This window comes from Callionymus lyra, chromosome 13 (assembly GCF_982586985.1).
Source record: "Callionymus lyra chromosome 13, fCalLyr1.hap1.1, whole genome shotgun sequence".
Lineage (NCBI taxonomy): Eukaryota > Metazoa > Chordata > Actinopteri > Syngnathiformes > Callionymidae > Callionymus > Callionymus lyra.
In genome coordinates this window covers 20,313,726-20,336,601 of record NC_141830.1, presented here as the reverse complement: position 1 = coordinate 20,336,601, position 22,876 = coordinate 20,313,726, and the positions used below count along the sequence as shown (strand labels likewise).

Sequence of the window (22,876 nt, the reverse complement as noted above, 5' to 3'; positions counted from 1 at the left end):
TTATAACCAGAGTGAACTGAACAATAAATGGTTTTATTGATCAAAACATGCAGATACAAAAAAAGTATATTTACATCAGGCAAAGATGACATCGGGTTTGTACCTAATAATAATAATAATAAAAAGATGCCGACAGGTTCAAGCGACGATCGTCCTGCTGTGGTGAAGTCTTCTGAGGTACCTGGACAAGAGAGACCTGGAGATCCAGCTCAGTCTGGTTCTGGGACTTTTACTTAACAACCCAAACACGCCCCGTCAGGCTGTGACCCGAATACTGGCTGCATACTAATATAGCTCAACAATCGGTGGAGGAACAACAACGACACATGTGATCACCTGCAGGAATAATCGATTCCAGCAGGATTTGAAACATCATCGAGACACACAGAGCTGAAACTGGGTCTGGTGGGCCCGGAGCAGGAAAGTGGGCTGATAACAGAGCCGAACCAAAATAACTTGCGTGTCCTAAATTCCTCGCTCCAGCCCAGTCGGCTGCTGAACTAAACTCTTGTGGATGTGATCGCGCACAAGAACACAAGAAAAAACACCAGTAATCACAAGCTTGTGTGATGAAACCGGAGCTGAGTCGTACTCAATAACACTTTACATTTCAAGTTACATTATTTCAAAGGAAGCATAAGTTAAATCAATTTAGTCAAACTTCATTTATTTGACATAATGATCTGTTTTACTTTACTTAAGTGTGTTTGCGAGTATTAAATATGAAAATAGAAATCATTATCTTGTCAGACTTTTAGCTTTTTTTTTTTTTTTTACCAGAATACAACCGAGAGCCTTTTTTAAATGAAATTATTAATGATGATTTATATTTGCAGTAGTTAATAAAGTCTAAAGATAGATTGGGAGGAGTGATGATGATGCGTCACTTGCTCCTTAAAAGGTTGTTTTAAAAAAAAAAAAACAACCTTGACATGGAAAAATGACTCAGAAGTAAAGAGTGTGTCACCATCAGCATGAAGATGTCGTCACATTGAGGATGAACGGTTCTGTTGGACTGACCCTCTTCTGCAGTCACTCTAGCGCGGGAACACCTCGCGAGGATGTTCACAGAGGCTTGATCCTCCTCCATGACACAGTTCTATTCAATCCAGTCAAAGTTCCTCAGAAAACGAAGCCACTGAGCAGATAACTTCTCTTTGGGTCTTCAGGAGACGACGGAGGAGTCGTTGCTCTTCGCCACCTTCGCGTTCCTTGGCGCCGGAAAATATTTGGTCTCGGTCTCGGACCCCGAAGTGTGTCCGAACAGGAAGGTGTGCTTGTTGCTGCCGCTGCGCTCCCTGTGCCCGAGTCTGGCGGGGGCCGTGGAGGTGGGGCGCCTCTGGTGGTGGGCGGAGGTAGGTGCATTCCTAGGAGCGGCCGAGCTCTGGGACCTCGACGCCGGGAACAAAAAGGTGCCGTTGTTGGTGTTGTGGTTCATGTTGGTGTCGGTCCGCGGGGGGTCGGGGGTTTGGGCGGACGGGTCTGGATCCGCGTCGGTGCCACGACCGGATAGTTTGTCCATGAGCTGCTGCACCTCCTGCGCCAGACGCTCCACCGGGTGGAGGTGGTTGGCAGAGATGGGGTGAGAGAAGGCCTGAGGACAGAAGAGACTTGAACGACAAAGAACTAATTCTGCTGCGACAATAGAACAGGAAAAATGTATTTTAGGTTCTTAAAGTCTCCTTTAACCTTAATAATACGTTTAAGGACGTAAAATTATCCCATGTTAGATAACCATTAGTAAGTAAGTAAGTAAGTAAGTAATATTTATTTATATAGCGCTTTTCGAGACCAGGGTCACAAAGTGCTTAAAGTAGTATTTTCTACTCATGGTAATCTTTACTTCTTTCTCAAATAAAACCCTTTGTGTCAGGAGGTTATTCTCTCTTTCTCAATAGTTTGTATTTTATGTCCTTCAAAAAAGATGGTAAATTGACCATGTTTTTTTTTTTAATTAACTTCTTTGTACTTGACAATTTGAGAAATATAAGTAAGTAAGTAATTAATTTGTATTTATATAGTGCTTTTCCAGACCAGGGTCACAAAGCGCTTAAACAATCAAAACAATATTCAATAAAGTATATACTTTAAAGATCAAGATAACACTGAGAACAACACAGGATTTCCAGAAAATCAAGGAAAAGCCTGAACAAATAAAAATGTCTTAAGATGTTTCTTGAAGGAGTCAGTCGATCCTCTGGTCCTGAACCGTGTATAACAAATTATATATTATTTGTTTCTTAAAATATCATTGAATATTACATTTGTAATACAGTTGTTAGTTTGTTGTGCATTTAATCTGCGTGCAGTTTGGGCGTCTCCTCTAATAGTTTTTTTCCTCCACCCACCTGTGCATGTAGCGCCCCCCGCAGGTAGCACTCGCGCCACACACCCATGCAGGGTCCTATGAGCAAAGGCAGCAAAGGCTCGTAGGGGTCCAGGGGTCCCCGACTTCCGGAGCTGGGGGCGAGGGTGTGTGGAGTCTCTGACAGAGTCCAGGCTTTGAGCAGACTCTCCAGACCCGGCACGCCCTCGGAGGACGGCGCCCTCCTGTGGCTCTTTTTGTAAACGCCGGTGCTGCCGCCGTTGCTGCGCCAGGGCGGCAGGTTTGCCGGACAGGAGAAAATTCCCTTCGAGAGGAGGAAAACGGAGCCTGGAATCGTGTCTGTCAGCTGGTCCGGAGAAACACAAGAATGTGGGGAAAAAATGGTAAACTTCACTTGTGGAGGCAACGAACGCTAGAGGGCGCCAGAGTGGGAAAAGATCTACTCACTCTGTGGGCGTCTGGGTTGGTGTTGAGGTTTCCATTGAGGAGGGGCTGCTGCGGGGCGAGGGGGGGGACGGGTTGCGTGAACCTGGTTTGTCTCTGCCTGCTGTACTGAAGGGCCCAGTCCCACACGGGGGGCAAAGGCGGGTCGGAGTGGTCCGAAGACGAGTCGGTGCTGAAGCTGCCTCTCCAACTATTGTTGGGGGTGTAGGACTGGCCGAGGCCCTGCAGGGGGACAGAAGTGTGTGACAGTTGTGTGACGGGTGTGTGTATATTAGGGTGTGTTACCTGAGAGCGTCGACACCTCTCTCGCTGACTGTTGGACAGGAAGCTGGAGAAGAGCGGCAGGTGAACGCTGTCATGAAGCGCCAACAGGAAGTCGTCCGTCAGCTGGAAGCGCGAGGGAAACTGGGACCAGAGCTGCCAGACACAGTCCAGGAAGAGCAGGAAGATCGGAGCCTGGATGATGAGAGAAGGAGATTAAATCTAATACATATTCATAAGGTCAAGGTCACACTAACAATTTTATTGTGAAGGACACTTTTGTCATTTTTGTGCACATTTATTGCCCCTCAAAAAGATTTAAATGAACATAAGATAACCATTTGTATAAAAGGCTTATATATCAGATTTGAGAAAAGATGTACATAAAATACAATGCAATAATAACATTTAGCTTGACTTTATTACTACGACCCGCGTATGTATTGCTGAATTAGTGTTCCTACTTCTTCCTTGTCGTTGTCACGGTGATAGTTAATGCGATTGTAGAAGCGATGGCCGGCGGTGACCCACTCCTTCTGCACCAGACCCTGGAAGCCGCGTTGGGTGCGACAGTGGGGGTCACACATCACTTGCACCAGACTGCAGACCACACAGCTTAGGTCCCGGTCCTCGGTTTCTGGACACACACACCATAAGAACAGTTTGTTCGGATTGTCGGACTTCAAAAGTCCAACCACCAACAAGAAACAGACACAAAAAAAGCCTTCTCTTCCATCTTTGTAAAAAAAAATAAAAAAAATGTACATGCTGCATTTGGCAATGGCGCATCAGAACTAACCGAATTGCAGTTGACGTATTTTCCGGACTATAAGTGGCTCCGGAGTACAAGTCACACCAGCCATAAAATGCATTATAAAGAAGGAAAAAACATATATAAGTCGCATTTTTGGGGGAAATTTATTTGATAAAATCCAACACCAAGAACAGACATGTCATATTGAAAGACAATTTAAAATAAAAATAGAATAGAGGCAACAACAGGCTGAATAATTGTACGTTACGTTACATGTAACTGGGTACGTGCCTGGTATGTTAACATAACATATTAAGAGTTATTCAGATAACTATAGCATAAATAACATGCTAAGAAGTTTACCAAACCATCCGTGTAACTCCAAATAACTAAAATCCAATGAAATCTTCATCCTCGGTGTCACTTTAAAACAACTCTGCTAACTCCGGAGGTAGAAGATGCGGCGCTTCCTCTTCTACGTAGAAATTATCAACACAGGCCTAGAGCGCCCTCTTGAGGTTTAGTGTGAAAATAACATGTGAAATGATATACCGGTAATAATGTGTTAATAATTTCACACATAAGTCGCTCCAGAGTCGCACCCCCGGACAAACTATGAAAAAAAACTGCGACTTATAGTCCGGAAAATACGGTACACTTTTCAGACACACGGGGTCACCACAAAAAGATTTAAAACTAATGAGAGATTTTCCACATAAGCATCAATTTTTGAATGGCCTCGTTTGTCCTCGACAGCTCCTGGACTGAGCCATTCAGCGTCACATGACCATCAGCATCTGTTCTTTGACTCGGTTACGTTGACTTGTCCGTCAATAACACGCTGACTAATCGCTCCGCAGGTGAGTTTTCTAAAGGAGTGAAAGTCACTCGTGAGTCACTTTTGCTGCAACAGGATGCTGATCCGTGGACGAGCAAACAGGACACGAGTGACACACGATCACTTCGGTGGCAAAGCTGATGCAGTTCGTTTGTCGTTGTAGCAGGTGTTGAATTTTGTGGACTTTTCAATAAATATAGCAGCAGCTTGTTTATTAAAGCAACACGTATACATAGGCTATTCTAAGCTTATTTTGCTAATCATCTACGTCAGAGTTAAATAAATGGTTCTAATGCATTAACACATTTATTTTGTATTTATTATTCATTGACATTTATACACTTATTTACTTTTTCCCTCCTTTCTTGTGTGTCATTTTTAAAGTTTATATTAATCCCTTAATTAACTTTTTTTTTTTTAAGTTAATTGAAGATATGTTTTGAAAAACATTTTCTCGTCTTTCTTTTTGCTTGACGGCCCCTAACGACGTTCACAGAATTGAATGTGGCCCTTAAAGAATTATAATTGCTCACCCCAGGTCGATGTTGCTATGGATTTTGTTGGCAATACAGATTGTTGTAATCATTGTGTGGGTGATTTGTCGACTGTGTGTCTTCGTTTACCTTTTAATACTAATAACTATTATTATTATTATTATTATTATTGTTATTATTAATAACTTTAATACTTTAAATTTTAACTTTGTTTCGTTTTGTTACTGCAGCACATTTTTCTCATTTCTATAGCAAGTAGTTTTATAAATATTTATCATTGTGGTCAGTGTTAATTATTAAATGTTTTCTAAACTTTTGTGTTCATTTCTTTTCTGAATCAACTATAAATATAAAGCATCCTTGTGCACCAATTTTTTCAGAGTGAAGCACTAAATTATTCATAGTTAACACCTATAATATTCATGATTCGTCCCCGGCGAAGGGTCAGAAAAACACCAAAAGGAAATATTTCCAAGTTGAGATCACGTGTGATAAGACGACAACGTTTACAATGATAAGACGACAACGTTTACAATTAAAAAACTCAAATGTTGTGAACATATATGCAGTGGTCAGTGGAAGGTGCTAGTCCCTGCTACACAGGGCGCAGGGTGAGCCCCGATCAGGCTTTAATGAGGGGGAGGTGACGTGAATAATGAATGGACTGAATAACACAAGCTGATCCAGCGTCACATGACTCACCTTGCAGCGCTACAGTCAGGTGTCCGCTGCGAAGAAGGCAGGCTACCTCCGACGCCTTCTTCAGACAGGCCCTGCACACAGACCCACACTTGAGAACTAATCATGTGGCAAAAATACACAACCATCACAATAAAAAAGATGGTTTTATTTGTCAGGATCATCCCTGAAAACTTCTGAATTTCTGTGATGGGTTACCTGGTGTAGTCCAGCCAACGTGTCGATTCCAAAGTAGACAACCATTTGTCGTCAGGCACCGTCACTGAAGTGGAAAGATCTGGAAGACAAACATGTTTCCAATGAAAGAGGTGCCAAATGATGGCGATTAATTAATAATTTGTATGTTATTATATTGTATTAATATAACTTTTAATTTCTATCCCAACTGTTTTATTTTAGTAAAGTCGAGTTTGGGTTGTCGGACGAAAACTATGTTCAGTTCCAGCCTGATCTTGTTCTAGTGAATGATGTTATATTAGATTTTTTTGTGTGCTATCTATACGTTTACTATCATAGTTGCATGTGCCATTAGTAAAGGATCATGTTGTTTTGGTTGAAACTACAGTATATTAGAATTATATGTCAACTATTTGATTAGATCTACTGTAACTGTGTATTGTTTGTGATAGTTAAAGCGCTTTTGGACCCTGGTCTAGAAATAACCATTACTTACTTACTTATCATTCATTTTTTTTTTTTTATCGTTACAGTTCTGCTCAAAAAAGACTGAGATTCTGGAAAATCAAAGAGGGGGAAGATCAAGGGACGACTTGAAACCACTACACACACATGTTCTGCCTCGACATGTCATGATTCACAGCAGCTGTTGTGTAATTAAGTCGTTTATATTTGTAAATCTCTTTTTACAGACCAGGGTTCAAACCAGTCCAGCTCCAGGTTAGTACCTGAACACATCGATGTGAAGGATTCTACACAAAAGACCAACACGTTGTGAATCGTGTGCGTGTTTGTGTGTGCGTGCGTGTGTGTGTGTGTGCGTGCGTGAGACAGAGCAATGGACAGGGGTCAGCATTTTAAAAACCCAGTGTTAGTCCACTAACATAGGATTGTAATCCCTGCTCTGACAGGGGAATGTGCTGTGCGTGACTTCTTGACAAAAACAACAATGAAGATTTTCCCACTGAAGCTTGTGAGACCAAACTCTTGACCACAAATCACAACTAAGGAAATCATAAATAGGCAACTTTTTGTTATAAACTCGAAAAAATTATGAAAATATTGAACAATTTTTGGGGGACACCCTGAATAGGATGCCCAAGTTCCCAATAAATCCTGTTCGTTTTTGGACTGTAGGAGGAAACGAGAGTGTCTGGAGTAAACCCACAGTGAGAACATACAAACTTTTGCTGTGAGGTTTGTCGGGCTGACCACTGCGACCGTCACCAAGTTAAAATATTATTAGAATTATATAGATTGGTTAGGTTAGGTTAGGTAGAACTTTATTGATTGAAATTGGGTTTTTTTCCAATTAGCCACAGCAAATACAGCATTTTTTCTTAAAAAATAAATAAAAATAAAATAAGAACAAGAACAAAGAGAAATAAAGAGAAAGAACAAGATGATATAATGATAATATAAGATGATATAATAATACAATATAATAATAAAATAATAATAATACAAGATGATATAAATTAGGAATATTATGAAGGGATATAATTCACAGCTTTACTAAATGGATTATACTATAATAATTTAAAATAATACTTAATCAAAGTATAGTGATACTAGGCACAGATGTATTTAAACGCCTCAATGAGGGTTTGAGTGGATGTACGTGGGACTTCATGTGAGGCGCTCACCTCCCAGACACAGCGCTCGGAGGCGGCCGTGTGCCAGCTGGACGTCGGCCGGTGACGGCAGCTCCTCGCCCAGTTCCACCACCACACACAGAGACGACTGGCAACCAAACAGGATCAGCTCCAGATTCCTGCAGAAGATCACATGCTGCTGTCAAACCAGACTCAACGCTGCTTTGATTCTGCTCTCACTAGACCCGAGGGTTGGATTTCTGGAGCCAGAAAAACATAATTCACGTTAAAATTGATGGCGTATAAACTGATACTTAGTAATATTCCGACTTTCCTAATTATTTCCCCAAGACATCCAGAGTAAAACATGCGTGAGATGAAGATAAAAGTGCACTTTTCCTCACAGGAATGAATTTTTACACTCAACCAATAGTGGGCTCTGATGATGATGATGACTTTTGAGAAAATGACTAATATTATATTCATTAAATAAAAGCTTCCCACTACAAATTCACATCATTTATATACATTGAAACATTTCTGAGATGCGAGGACTTCAACATTACAGTAGATTATGTTATGTAATTTGAAGCTTATTTTAGAAACGATGGTGACAGCTTGGAAGTTATTTCCGTACATGTTCTATTTATTCTTCAGAAAACAAGCAGTGACAACATGGACATCAGCAATGAATCAGTCAGTGGTCACAGCTCAGAACACACACCTGATGTCGTCCTTCTCGTGGTAGATGTTGTTCTGGAAGCTGGACATGCGCAGGAGATCACTGCCCCGAGGGTGTCGCCAACACCAGCGCTGAGATGAAAATAAAAAGATTAACGTTAGGCCAGTCGACGATAAGTTAACCAACAACTCACAGGGATGCGTCCTCCGTTGAAGTGTGCGAAGCTTTTCTTCAGCTCAGTGTCGAACACTTTCTGAGGAACAGCAATGAACCTCGGAAGACTGCGGGGAAAAGAAGTTTAGACAGAGTCAAAGAACATTTTTCAACCTTTACACCTTATGTAACAAATCAAAAAGAACATCACAACTACATTTATTTATTAGAAATGTACGGTCACTTTTATTTTCTTATTTAAATTGTATTTATCTTTCTTCATTTAATTCATAGTTTCGACAATACATAAGTTGAGTCGCCGGGATCCGTTTTTCTTTTTCTTCATATAGACAAATTTAAACTGTAAAGATCTTGAGATTACTTTGTTATGATAAGACACTTTAAATACAATTGAATTGAAAACAATTGTATCTTTTAATTTATAATTTATATTTAAATCGATATTTTTACATCTTCACTTAACACAGATTTGGAAATGGTTTGAAAATAAAAACTTCAAACATCATAACCTGAGCTATTCTAAAGTCATTAAAGGATAAAGAGAAGCAGACTGAGGAGTAAATCTTAATTACATGTTCTACATTTAGTAATATATCAAATACAATTATTAAGAGTCAAGAGAAACGTCTCAGAAAAAGAAAATAAACATACACATTTAAACAAGTCTCGTCAAATATAATGAAATACTTTGACTTCCAAACAAACGTCATCCGCGTCACAATGTTTAATTCCATGAATCTTGAGTTTTTATTTCACCTGGTGGACATTTCGAACCGGTCGTTGACGGAGCTGACTCTCCAGCCGACGGCACCGCAGCGCTCCAGCTCCTGTTCCCATTCGGCGGACGACTCGAACCAGTTCATGTGGGAGTCTCTGCGACGGTTGCTTAGAAACTGCTTCATTTCTGGAGGTGAGAGCAGATTTCATGATCTCAGCAGTTCATCTTTCACAGTCTCCAAAACAAGACTTAATGCATGAAATATATTTGAGCGTGCTTGAATTCTGCATCTGGATAATGCAGACTGACACGAGTGAAGGCAGAAGAATAAAGATGCAATAACTATATATACAGTATATATTTATATTTCTTCACCGGGTGGTGTCAGGCACACACTGACCACACACTGACCACACTTGACCCCGGGACAAAGTTGAGATGTAGGTCGTCTGGTTCGATGCTTTGAAGAGAGCGTCTGCATTATTAATGTGACAGCTGACAGTGATGTGCAGCCTGATCTAGGTGAGAATACGGTGTAGGATAATGTACACGTTGTTCCCCAACATGTTTCTTCATATCAAACATTTGAGTTGTCGTGACTGCTTATGACAGCCTGAAAATCTAGTCCTAATGAAATTATAAATGCTTCATTTGTCATCAAAAAATACCCCATATTCTCTTGTTTATTTTTTTTTAAATAGCTTTAATTTAATTTGTGTAAAAAAAAAACGATTTTAAGACCTTGTTTTCTTCAATTTTCAGGTAGATATTAATGTCTGTTAAAAAAATGTATTTGTATGAACAAACAATAGGGAGAAAAACAGTTAGCAATGGGTTTAGGTTAAGAAGAGCTCTTAGGCGTTCTATATTTTCTTTTCTGTCAGCTGTTAGTCACATCATACACACACAGGAGCTAGTATTTGATTGCATTACAATTATCTTTGAAGAATAATCACCTTTTTACATGATTGTACCAACAAATTTAAATAAATCAAACAAAAATATTAAAACAAGAAAAGGTTATTTTTTACCTAGCTTCACAAAGACAGGGCAAAATGACTCCTCAGCAATTTAACACTTGTTTTAGTTATTGTTTGAAAAGACAGATCAGTAGAGGTACTCACTACAATAATGGCACTGGTTCTTTTTTTTTTTCAAGTTTTAACCGCGCCGAAAATCAAGACTGACTTCAGAGAGTCATTTGGGTTTTGTTTCCCCTCATAAAAAAGATTTCCCTACAACAAATAAATGAAACATGTTATTAAAAAAATTGCAGACTCAGTGAATCCTAGAGACCGCACTCTTAACCTGCCTGGCAAAGAACCTTGTGCACATGTATGACGTTTATTTATCAGTTACTCACCCACACTCCCTAGAGCCGCGTTCTGGAAAGACAACACTGACCCGGGTTTGAGAGGCTGGTAGGTCTTGGCGATGGTGTAGGTCATCTAAAGGGACCCACAGTGATCCATCAACAGGACATTTGGCGTCACATATAAACTTCTGCTTGAATGCTGTGCAGTTATACACACAACAAACACACTCAAAAACAATACAATATGTAACCCCCATTCCGTGAAGTGTCTGGTGTATGAAGGTCTTTGAGTTAATTCATTCGTATTCTCCAAGACCCACCTCTAGGACCTGAGTGTCGGGAGTGAGTCGGTCAAACAGGAAGCAGATGACGCGGAGGTCGCGGCAGTAAAGAACCAGCTCCTCAGGTGTAAACTTGAGAGAAGAGTTTGGCGTCACTAGTTTGGTCCTGTTCGGTCCCACTGCAACAAAGGGGCTCAGATGAAACCTTCGAACGATCCTTACACTCGGATCTATTAGTTATACCACAAATCAAATCTCATACGTAAACAATCTCTAAATGTAGATTTGGAGCCAGGGCCTTCAGTTTTCAAGCCCCTTTGCTGTGGAACCAACTACCGGTTTCAGTCCGGAGGGCAGACACTATGTTTAAGAACAATCTTTAAACCTTACTTTTCGATAAAGCCTATAACTAACCTAACTGTTTATCTTAGCTGCTATAGGCTGAGAATGCTGGAGGAGTTTTAGACACCGAGCTCTGTATATCCTTCTTTTCTGCATAACATTCATCACCAGTTTAAACCCACACTTTTTATTTCTCTCCCGGAGAAAAAATTAAACAAACTTTAATCATAGAAACATAAACGGTGAAGAAAGGTTTTTATCTTTATCTGCAGTGTATGAGGCTTTGATCATAATTTAGATCCTCACTTTAGACAACTGTGTTACTAAATATCATATATTTAGTCTGATCCAACATTTCTATTAATAATTAATGACAAATAAATCTGTTGAAATACACAAGATAATTGAGAAATACTTACCAACCACCACTTTTTCTATAGATGCCAGAGCGACATCATGATCTCCTAACAGGACCGGGTCGACATTGTCCTGCAATGTTTGAAACAACATGCATTGATGATGGCCTGGTTCGAGTACATGTTCTGGAGACTCACGTCAGGGTTGGGACTGTCCTGCGGCACGAAGGCCACCCTGTAATGTGTGCAGAAGAGAGTTCCCGATAGCCACCCTCGCCCTTCACCGGCCGTCAACTTCTTCCTCACCATGACGGCCCTCTGAAGAACACACTCGCCTGGTCGTGACATAAAACACTTTAGGAAATGGCATCATTTTTCCAAAAATTGCATAACAATTCTTCTTCTGTTTATATATATGGCTGCTTCTTCAAAACAGGAAGTGAGTGGATACTAAGACACAACAGAGGGTGTGACAAGGAACATCCTCGACATATTGTTTTGAAGACCCAGTCCAGGCGAACACACAGGAAGAGGAACAATGACAGCTTGCTTACTTTAATTATCTGTTGTTTCCATTTAATCATATGAAGCACCTCTTGGTGATGTTTCATTCATTTAATATTCCGCTTAAGCTGTTGGATCCCGAGATGTTCCTGGACCAGAGATGACCATGAAGCTAAAACTGGACATTTAAGTAAACAGCACATTCTTTCTTTTGGTTTGAATCTTGAGAACACACCCTCTAAAAAGAAAGCAAACCTTGACTTGAAAGAGCTCAAACATGAACACAGAGAGAGCAGCATAAATTAATAGAAAAAGTGCTTCTCACACACTTAGAGAAAATCCTGTGAAAGTGAACATTTACAACATTCTCCAACAGGATCAAAGTCTTTGGCAGCCAGAGAGGAAGCTTCCATGGCAACAGTCTGTAGCAGAAAAAAAGGTTGTTTTTTTTCAGCTCTTCAGTTGGAGAAAAGGCAAATATTATCCATTCTCACTTGAGATTGAAAACATTCTTAGGAAACCAAAATTCCTGAATTGTACATGCGGCAGTGAAGCATGTCTGTGCAACGTTGTTCTTTCATTTGCATCCCAGAGGGGAATTCCGTCGTCTGAAGCTTTCCTGTTTATTCAGAAACAAACACTGTGATTCCAACGCTGTCATTTAGAAAATTATCAGATACGCCTGAAATGTAAGCCTTTGCTCTGTCATCTTATTTTTATTTTTACCTTTTAGCATTTTTAACACTCACAAAATCTTGGGTGAGAAAAAACAAGAACACTTTAAGATTATACATTTAGTGATATTGCAATGACAAAACATCAGCCAGAGGTTCACAAAGACAATCTGCTGCTTTTGGCCGGCGTGTTCAAAAGTCTCCCCAGCTGGAAACATTTTAGGCTGAAAGGTTTTGCACTTTAGACGACACAAAGAAAGGAACAAGGATTCAGGGTCTACTTTCTCTCTCACTTGGGTTGTCGTGTTTGACAAGGGATAAAAAACAAGTTGAGTTGTCAAGAATATGATGCAAGAAATGCTCTTAACTTCTTCAAGTGATCTTTAGAGCCATAAGAGTTATACAACTTGGCTACAAAAACAGAATCTGTGTCAAACCTGTTAGTAGAAGTAAGTAAGTAAGTAAGTAATTTTTATTTATAGAGCGCTTTTCCAGACCAGGGTCACAAAGCGCTTAAACAATCAAATCAATATTCAATAAAGTATATACTTTAAAAGTCAAGATAAAACTGAGAACACAACAGGAGTTCCAGAAAATCAAGCAAAAGCCTGAACAAATAAAAATGTTTTAAGATGTTTCTTAAAAGACTCAGTAGATCCATCAAGCGCAAAGTATCTAACTAATCCAATTTATTCAATTACGAAACAAATAATTTCTAAAGTAGAATTGAGGATGACACGATGGCAAGAATATGGGATGGTAAAAACTAAACACAATGCAGAGCATAATAGGACCTTCATATAAATGCTGAACATAAAATACAATGGGAAAAGTTTTAACTACCGAATTTGAGTATGTTTCTAGTCATTCTCACTCACCGCACCTGTAAATTAGAGGATAGAAAATAACAAAAATGGTCTTTGGTTCGGTATAACATTGAGCTTATTTACCAGTGGCTCACCCGAGCCACGTCAGACTTGAGACACTATCTTCTAATCTTTTTCATATCTGCAAAACGGGCTGGTCACAAAACCAAAGGGGTTTATTTATTTACCATTGTTACAAATAATTTTTTTTTTTAAATCTGAACTCGCCATCTGTATTTATTAAAAAACAAATAAACTCAAACAAAAGTAAATAAGGTTCTAAGATTGGTACATTCGAAGCTACCACCCGTCACTTGTGCACTAAAGCCGATTGATATTCTGTACACCCGACATGTGACCTACAGTATAGATTATAAAAGAAAGGACAAAACATGGATCTAAAATAGACTCTGAAGGAAGTCTCAGTCCCATCATCAACGCCCTCTACCTTCTGACAGCAGTAAAATGGTGCATGATCTACCGTTTCATGTCTGTTTGAGAAGTCCTGAGCGTCAGGCCTCCCACAGGCTGGCTCAGTTTCTGCAGCTCTGAGCCGTCACACGAGAACATGACGGTTCTTTATGACACGATACTTTCATGCGATGCTCGACGTTACAAGGTTGCATAAAAACATTAATTTACATAAACTTAAGTGAGTAAAGGATATCACGTGTACAGTGTTAAATGTTGCAGAGAAAGTGACGCTTAAATAGAGACACTTGAGATCTTTCATCTGATCCTGTGTCTGAACGTTAACAAATTGTCTTTACACTTGTGAACAGTAAGAAGTCACTCACTGTTATCTCGACACACTCTCAATAAATAAACCCATGTACGTTTTCAGAATTTAGAATACATTAAGTCACATTTTTAAATTGAATCAACTTTATTTATTGGTGTTCAATTTAGTTTTTGTTGAGTGTTTGTGTAAATAATTAAAACATTTTTATGCTGGATTTATGTTTCATACATAACAATGTATTATAATAATAATAATAATAATAATAATCTCTATTTATATAGCGCCTATGTTGTCAAATCTGTCAAAACTTGGGAAGTTTCTCAAGGGTTAATAAAGTAATATCCACATAGTCTAAGAGAGTGGTGTTGCATCAATATTCAAAGTAAAAAAAACACCACATAGTGGTCGTTGCTACACAAAAGAGCTAACTAGCTTCCATTATTATAAATGACACTTTTTCAATAAATAAACCTTTATTACCTTATAAACTTGTAAAAGTAAAATAGTGGTTAGATTTTCCAGACACTAATAATTGGTGACAATGAAAGGCATTATATATATAGTGAAGCAGTCCACAAACCACGACAGATAGATTACAGATGATCACAATCTTCTCTTCAAATCTATTAAAGGTTTTGTTTTTCATAAAAATCACATCTCTTCCTCTCGAAGCTGCGAGCCTTGGCCTAGAATAGAAGCAGGAAGAGTCTGACCGTGTGAGATAGACTGACCCAGTGGGTTCATAGCAGAAGACCGTCCTGTGAAGTGTGACTTTCACAGCAAAATGTTATCAGCTAAATATAGAAGTCGTGATGGTGGCGTCAGCAGGGTTTGGCAAGTATCTGACAAGAACTCACATGAGAATTAAATGCTTAAGGTTATATGAAAGACAGGGTGAGATATTATTTAGAAGGGCTCACAGTTCAAGGATCTTGGTCAAAAACATAAACCACAAAGTGGCTTTTTGTCTGATTAAGTGAGGGAGCGTAAAACTAATCTGCATCTAGGATGATAAAAATCAATGAGTTCCTCATTCTGCTGTAGCTGAATCAGGTCCATTATGTTTCCTGTACATTTAATGCGTCAAATATAAAACAAAGATCGATAAACTTTATCTCACCCGGAAGACATCGAAGTCCAAAAACATCGCGGCTCCTTGCGCTGACCCCGCTCTGACTCAGCATCCTCTCCTGTGCAGAAAAAAACAAAACATTTTCACTCTTGGACAGCAGTGCAGTACATGTCACACAAAAGTAAGAACATTCATGTGTTAATGAATATTCTTTTATCACACATTAGACGTGGACAAGGAGAGAACATTTTTAAAAAATTGAAATATTTACTCCCATTTTTTGTATTTCCACTTGAATTGAAATGTATTTTATTGAGGAATCATGACAAAATAACATTACAATCAAAGGATGGACACAGTTATCGAATTACAAATTCTCTTGCTGTGTTAACCTGTCAGAACTAAGGGCAGGAAATGAAATAATGGTTATTCTGTCATGTCACCTGTCCAGAAGCGGAATCGCTTCAACAGGCGCATTACCAACACAAAGAGACAAAGCCAGACGGGATGATGGAGAGTTTCCATGAGCCTGTTTTTTCCTGCTCTCCCCACAAAAGGCTTGTTACTGTGTGTATATATGAGCCTCTCCGGTTGAATTTAGCTTCACACCGCTAACCACACATTTCTGATCAGTCTGCAGGCTCAGCAGGACATATGGACCCACTTAAGTTTGCTACCAACCACCCATGGAGGAGACAGTTTACATTTACAGGCTAAAGGTTCATGATATGCCACGGTTGTTTACGTGAGAGGCTGAGGTGAAAACACAGGTGTCAAAAGTGATTAAGAGGACATCGGAAAGAAGAAAAGAACACCAGTTAACGTCCAAGATAACGGTATAGAAGGTGAAACTGCTCCCTCGGCAGCTTCGCCTCACATTAATTGGATCATTTTGAACCTCCAGCTTCATCGCAAAACAACACAGTTTTATTTGGTCAGCAAGGACGTCCCGGCTTAAACACAAAGATCCGACTCAGTTGACAGTGTTAGGATAGACATTTTGCAGAGTGGCTACTTCAACATTGGCCGCCAGACCATGAAATACCAAGATTACAAGGGCTGGAAACACCAATGTAACACAATTTTAACACAACTACAAGCACAACATGAGAATTAAGAAGAAACAGGATTATCCAAAAACTCAAGGGGGGAAGTTAATATGATATCAAGAGAATATGGGAGGTACAATATTTATAGAAACCTATAAAAAAGGCAACATTTACTAAAGCATTTACAGCGCATCTGGTTTTACAGCCGATCAGAGGATCAAATTATTTACCTCTAGCTACCACTGAAAATCAAGATATATTTTGGCAACAGTTACTACTAAATATAGTTTGGTCTGAGTCAACACACACCCACAGTAGAATTCTTTTGGTCCTTTTTATTAGTATTTGAGGCATGTGGAGGTTGACCTTTTCTCTCTCGGCAGCGTAGAGTCTTATTATGCAAGTCATCTTTTCTATGACATTGACCTTCTGAAAATTAAGGACACTCGACTACAGGCGAGGCTGAATAAATACTTTGGTCATGCAAGTTTTTTTTAAAAATGGAATTAACTGTCTTTTTCAATGGCAGTTTTTTCAGATACCCGACACTGGGACTAGAGAAGAAAATAAATCATTTCATTCCATTTAGGTAGTAGCTTCTCAACATAACAACATAACAACACATGCACTATTATAACAAAGTCAGGCAAGACACATCTCATTTCCGAGAACTTGTGGTCAATGGAAATAGAACGGTTCACTTCAAAAGGAATATTTTTGGCCTGTTATGTTTCTGATTCAAAACAGACATTCATTCGATCAGAGGAATGAAAAGAAGATCCATGTGCTACAACAACAAAGCTTATCTGAAGTCTCCTTCAAAATGGACATTCTTAGGTTGTTTTGCTGAGGTTTCATCTTGTTTTATAGTGTGGTTTTGATGTCACGTCTAATTCTTACAGCACAGCCTCTCAAACCTAGTTCTTCTTGCTCTGCTCAACCTTCTGCAGTTTCCCTCTTTCTAATGGCTTCCCTGTGTCACTGCGGCAAAACTTCTGCAGACGAGTTCGGACCAACTTCAGCCCAGGAAACACTAATAAAAACACTTCTTTAACAATGCCGTGCTCTACATTAAAGTCAGACTTCATTTGGGTAATATCTTTTACAGATCAGACCACGCTTCAGTTATGAACTCCGCTTAAGAAAAAGGGGAACAGTTGTTAGAGAAGTAATCTTCATGTGACTATGAAGCTTTCATCACAAAAACCCTTCAGCAAAACAATTGAGAGATATTTCAAGACCAACTATCTCAGTCCAACAAGTACAGATAGTATCATAATTACTGACTGGCTAAAGTACAAACTATTTCATGGAACAGCATTAGAGGTCTGGCAGATAAAAGTACAAATAAAATGGCGAGGGCAGCAAAAACGTTTAGTGTATGGAAAATATATTTCACAGCGGGATTCGTATTCTGGTTTCTATGCATCAAGATGGACAAACACAAACTGTAAATCAGTAACTTAAAGCCGATGTAAAGATTTTCTGATTTTGTTTTGATGTGCTTTGTTAGAATTTGGGGCACGCCTGCACAACACACACACAATTTGTATTACATTTTTAAAATACAAGAGTTCTTTCACATGTGATGGAGCTTTTAAAGGAGGGTTTTTTCAAGGAGATCACATGATCATATGACGAAAACCAGCTTTTCCCGCGCTTTAGTTTAAACCCATAAAGCTTCAAATTGATTCAACAAGTTAACTCGCTGGTGATTATATCGGATAGTGGTCGACTGCGACTCACATAGAGAAGACTTTAAGCGATGATCACATTTTGTTTTTTATTACAAAAGCAAGCCTATAAAACCTGCACATTTTGTTCTGAATCGCAAAAAATAGCTGATAGAAAAGGTAAAAAACTATCATGTTCAAGATCATCACTATGGTGATTGAGAAACATGCATTTGTCAATTATTGTGTGTGTGTGTGTGTGTGTTCATTTTCTAGCAATATTGATCATTAATGCGTCTCCGATAAACACTTCTCAACACGGTACGTGATGACATGAGCTGCAAATTTTCGTACTCGTCGGCAAGTCCACACGTTTACACGCTCTTTTCAGCCTCGATACATATGAATTTATTTAACATGTTGAGCTAGTTAAGTAAGTAAGTAAGTAATTTTTTTTGTATAGCGCTTTTCCAGACCAGGCTCACAAAGCACTTAAACAATCAAAACAATATTCAATAAAGTCTGAACAAATTAAGGTGTAGAAACTAATCTGACCCGTCGCACCCAGTTATCAAACGAACAAAGGATCATTTTGCAGGATTAATTCAAGAATGAACTTAAAAATGTTTAAGAAGACGAGTCAAAACTAATAATCCATAGTACTTTTATCATCACAGCATGTCTAGAAAGAGCCAAACCTCGTGGAGGGGTAACAGAAACGTTGCCTTGTGTTCACCAGACTTCTCCGTGGCCGACAGCCAGAGAATCCTCCAGCAGAAGTATTTATTTTGCTCGCTCTCTGGAGAACAATTCAGTCTCTTAACGACTTTCCGCAGACGTGGATACTTAAGTGAAAATGTAACGCTGTAAATTGCCAGTGGCTTATAATTGTTTCTTCAGCAAAACGCTACTTAATCCGTCCATTTTGGACGTCTCAGAAGTGAGATTATCGGTGTCAGTCCATCGTCTCTGGGTAGACAAATGATCGATGCTTCCCTGTTCTTCACACTCTTTCCACTCGTGAATAGTCCTGCTGGTTAATGATCGCCCAGTGCCGAGTTGATCTGGCTTCTAAACAGACCGTAAATCTAAGGAGGAGCTCTTTGTTCTGCTCAAGACGATAAGGACGGAGACTCTGGAAATGACTTCACGGTCTGGCTCTAGCTCGGAAGTCTCTGTATCTTCGCTGCTATCGGACTGGGATCTTCAGCCCCGGCAAACGGGGGTTGGACGAGCCCTCCTCTTGGCGTTTCTGCTTCTGTGGAGCTTTTGAAGTGAGCGTCCTTTCATGCCGAGGAGCTTCAAAGCAGCCAACGGGTTCAGATCAAGTCAACTAGAATGAACGACCGGAGCTCTTGTTACTTTGGACACAAGCTGCATAATTGTTTTGGACGATAACGCTTTTCAAACATGTTTCATCAAACTATACTGTGATCAGACTTGCGAGACAACATAAGGTTTTTAGCTGAACATGAACCTAAAGGGAGAAAGATTCAAGAAAATGAGGGCTTCAGGTAACACATGAGCACTGAGCTAGAAACAGGAGTGGATTTTGTAGATGCATTAAGTGGGAAATAAAGGGCAAATGATCCATGTTTGTCACTTAACATCAGCATCAAGTCAGGCTCCTCCAACCCCCGCCCCCACGAGGAACTGTCATCAAAGTCTATGGTACTTGAATAATTCAGAGAGGCCAGTAAAGATGTTCATCATATACTGTATTAAACTGAATATTGATGCTAGTCTGGCTGGTGGTCTGCATTGTTATCAGTGATTTTGTTATATGCTGTGGCTATAATACTATCTGTACTGAGTTGATCTGATCCAGCCTTACACCCCAGCTCGGGCTCTGAGGTCCGTGGATCAGAATCTACTGATGGTTCCTGAACACGGTTCAGGACCAGAGGAGAGAAATCTTTCCAGACTGTTGCTCCTAAGCTTTGGAACGATCTTCCTCTCTCTTTGTGTTTGATGATCTACTGACTCCTTCAAGAAACATCTTAAGACGTTTTTATTTGTTCAGGCTTTTCCTTGATTTTCTGGAACTCCTGTTGTGTTATCAGTTCTATCTTGACCTTTAAAGTATATACTTTATTGAATATTGTTTTGGTTGTTTAAGCGCTTTGTGACCTTGGTCTGGAAAAGCGCTCTATAAATAAAAATGACTTACTTACTTACCTTTTTTATTAGCCATTAGCTATGACTAGCGGCCTTTAGCTTCCCAACGTAACATGTTTTCTTCTATAAAGGATACAGTCTAAAGCAGAGAGAAGTTGACAAGCAAGTACACCTAAGAAATTACAGGCAGTTTACTTAGGATGAGCCACAAATCTGAAGCTTCGACAATACATGGAGCTGTAGAGTCTTTATTTTAATTAAATAATTGACACGTAAAGCTGTAGCAAATTGGGTTGCAGCTTACTTTTGGGGTTTATCATTTTTGCAAGTGAATACCTGATCATCTTGTCTTTTCTCAATAGTTGTTATTTCCTGATGTGCGTTTTTTTGTTTTCATGTTAATTAAAATGATTTTTAAATGCTTTTCAAAGTATTCATCTTTTTTTCCCCTGCTGTTGATATCCAGTTTGCCATTATCACAACGACACTATTAACTAGAGCAGCTTCATGTAAATCTCTCTATTGGATCTATTATTATTAGGATCATCTGCTAGTAATGAATAATGGATATAAAAATCCTGACAAAGTGACCTTGTAAAAGGGCCCCAATTATAATCATAATTCCAGTTGACCAATATCAATGAATGGGCAACATTTGCATCGGAAATAAGAATCCATCTGGTCAGAATACACCCTCGGATCAGATCACACTTCATTGCTCGCGGCACTGAAACCCACAGGATGGTGTGGGAGGTCTGTGAATACAGCTACACATCACACGCAGTTCTACACCTACACATTTGGATTCCAGAGCCCGTGATCATTCCTGAGCATCTAATTTCTGATTAATCAAATTCCAAACTTCCAAGGAACGTCTCCATAGCGACAGATGTTGAGCAGACCATATAAACCGGGCTGGCCCGAGGGCATAACGAAGCAAAGGCATCTGTTACCGTTTCTCCCTGCGGCTGCTGAAAATAACCAAGAGAAACAAAAAAACCTTTGGGCGAAGCTCATGCTTAAGCCAGCACTCTTGAGGAGCACATTCTTGTTCCATCCATCACACTAACAAGCCCTTGTAACCTACTTTCTCTGCACAGCCTGGAGAGATTCTTTAACATGAAGACACAGAACCACATGCATCTAAAGGAGGAGAATCCTCACGGGAGAAGGTACCACACGTCTTTGCTCATCCTTGAGACTCCATTAGGATTCTGCAGATCATTCATTAGGAATCAGGATGAAGCTCCTGTGCAGAAGCCTGAAGGAATTTACCCTTTAGAGCCACGAGTAGAGAGAGGGAAAACAACATGAGACAGAGGACATTCACGAGCTGAATAGCCTCTCAGTGGGACCTCCAACGACAGACCGTCGGTCTTTAATAAAGCCAGACGGCCAAACCTGTTCATTTGACGCCGCGGACCATGAATGGAGGCCAGTGTTTTCTGCCTCATTACCTGCTTCCTGGCTGACGCTGGACACAATGTGTGGCTGGACCTGCTGGAAAAGAATAAGCTTGGTTCTACATTCCTTTCCTTTAAAACACTACCTGATCAGGGAATCCCTCAAACATCTACATGAGATTTTTCCTTCAGCGCCTCTTCAACTGTTTTTGGCAGAACGGCGCGGTTACATCACACAGTCCTAAAAATGTTGCCATAATGTTTCTGAAGGAAAATAAGATCCGACGCCACGTCTAAGGACGATTTCTGCCCCTCAATACAAGATCTACTTGATGTAGTCATGACTTATAAATGAACATTTTACCTTGTGATTCCAACTCCTTTAAGTTGTTTATGAATGTTATTTTAAATGTTTGTAAACCTGTTCTGGACGCTCAGTCAAAGATGTGACTGACTGTTCCATTTTATTTAATAATCCCTTTTATTCATGCTAATAAACACATTTATTTAGATTAAATTATGCTTATGAAAGCTTGTTCAGTCAAAGACGTGAGCCTGTGTCAGGGTTGTTGTAAAATCAAGGTAATAAACTGTCGAGCTTTACTAGCGGACCATGATCCGGACCAAGAGATCATAAAGAAAGTTAATTTCTTGTATAAAAGAAAGATTGTTTTGGTGGTTCGAAGATTTAGCAAAAGGACACTTCTTCTGTTTTAGATCTATGCCTTTTGGGTCATTTTTTGGGGGGTATTTCCTGAGGTCCAAAATTGGGTCTAGGTTAGCATGTGGACCTTAAATCCCACATTAACTGGAGGACCCTGATGTGGAGTCAAATCTGCATCTCCACTCTGGCACAGGAATGTACAATGTACCGCCCTTCCTTCACGGCGAGCAGTGGAGAGAAAATAAACATTTTTCACAATGAAAAAAAAAGTTTCTTGTATGATCCATAAAAACATCTACATTTAGCTTCTTAAAAAAAATCTTCTTACCTTGATGTCTGGAGGCATCTGCCTGACTTTGAAGGTGGTTTTAGATCCGGTCAACATGGTCGTGTGTATGGATCAATAGAATGAGAAGAACTTGAAAACAGAAGATGTTCTGCTGGAAACTGTGGCCCCTGAGCGATGATGGCGAGCCGGTGTCACCGGACAGAACAACTATTCTCTCACATCGTTCTCTCTCTCTCTCTGGCTCTCAGGAGCCTCAAGGAAAACCGTCTCTCCACGCGTCAGTACGACTCACTGGACGGTTCCGAAGCAGACTCTGAGTCAGTGACGGAGAGACTGTTCATCGTTTGTTTACTCCTTTTTTTCTTC

General features: G+C 39.8%; 1 protein-coding gene across 2 annotated transcripts; it reads right to left on the bottom strand.

The window, feature by feature from the left end:
• Positions 1-14: 14 nt before the first annotated feature.
• mtmr11 (myotubularin related protein 11) lies at positions 15-22,826 on the bottom strand. Of its 2 annotated transcripts, XM_087805612.1 has the most exons (17): positions 22,550-22,826; positions 15,363-15,432; positions 11,655-11,791; positions 11,520-11,589; positions 10,798-10,937; positions 10,526-10,610; positions 9,201-9,348; positions 8,464-8,551; positions 8,313-8,401; positions 7,640-7,767; positions 6,015-6,093; positions 5,820-5,890; positions 3,496-3,668; positions 3,056-3,226; positions 2,774-2,992; positions 2,349-2,672; positions 15-1,594 (listed from the first exon to the last, which is right to left on the bottom strand). In XM_087805612.1, the coding sequence occupies exons 1-17, from the start codon at positions 22,604-22,606 to the stop codon at positions 1,166-1,168; spliced, it is 2,478 nt and encodes an 825-aa protein (XP_087661738.1). In that variant the 5' UTR covers positions 22,607-22,826; the 3' UTR covers positions 15-1,165. The 2 variants fall into 2 exon arrangements, with proteins under 2 accessions (XP_087661738.1, XP_087661739.1); XM_087805613.1 differs by lacking the exons at positions 15,363-15,432; positions 22,550-22,826 and adding an exon at positions 13,982-14,032.
• Positions 22,827-22,876: the final 50 nt, after the last annotated feature.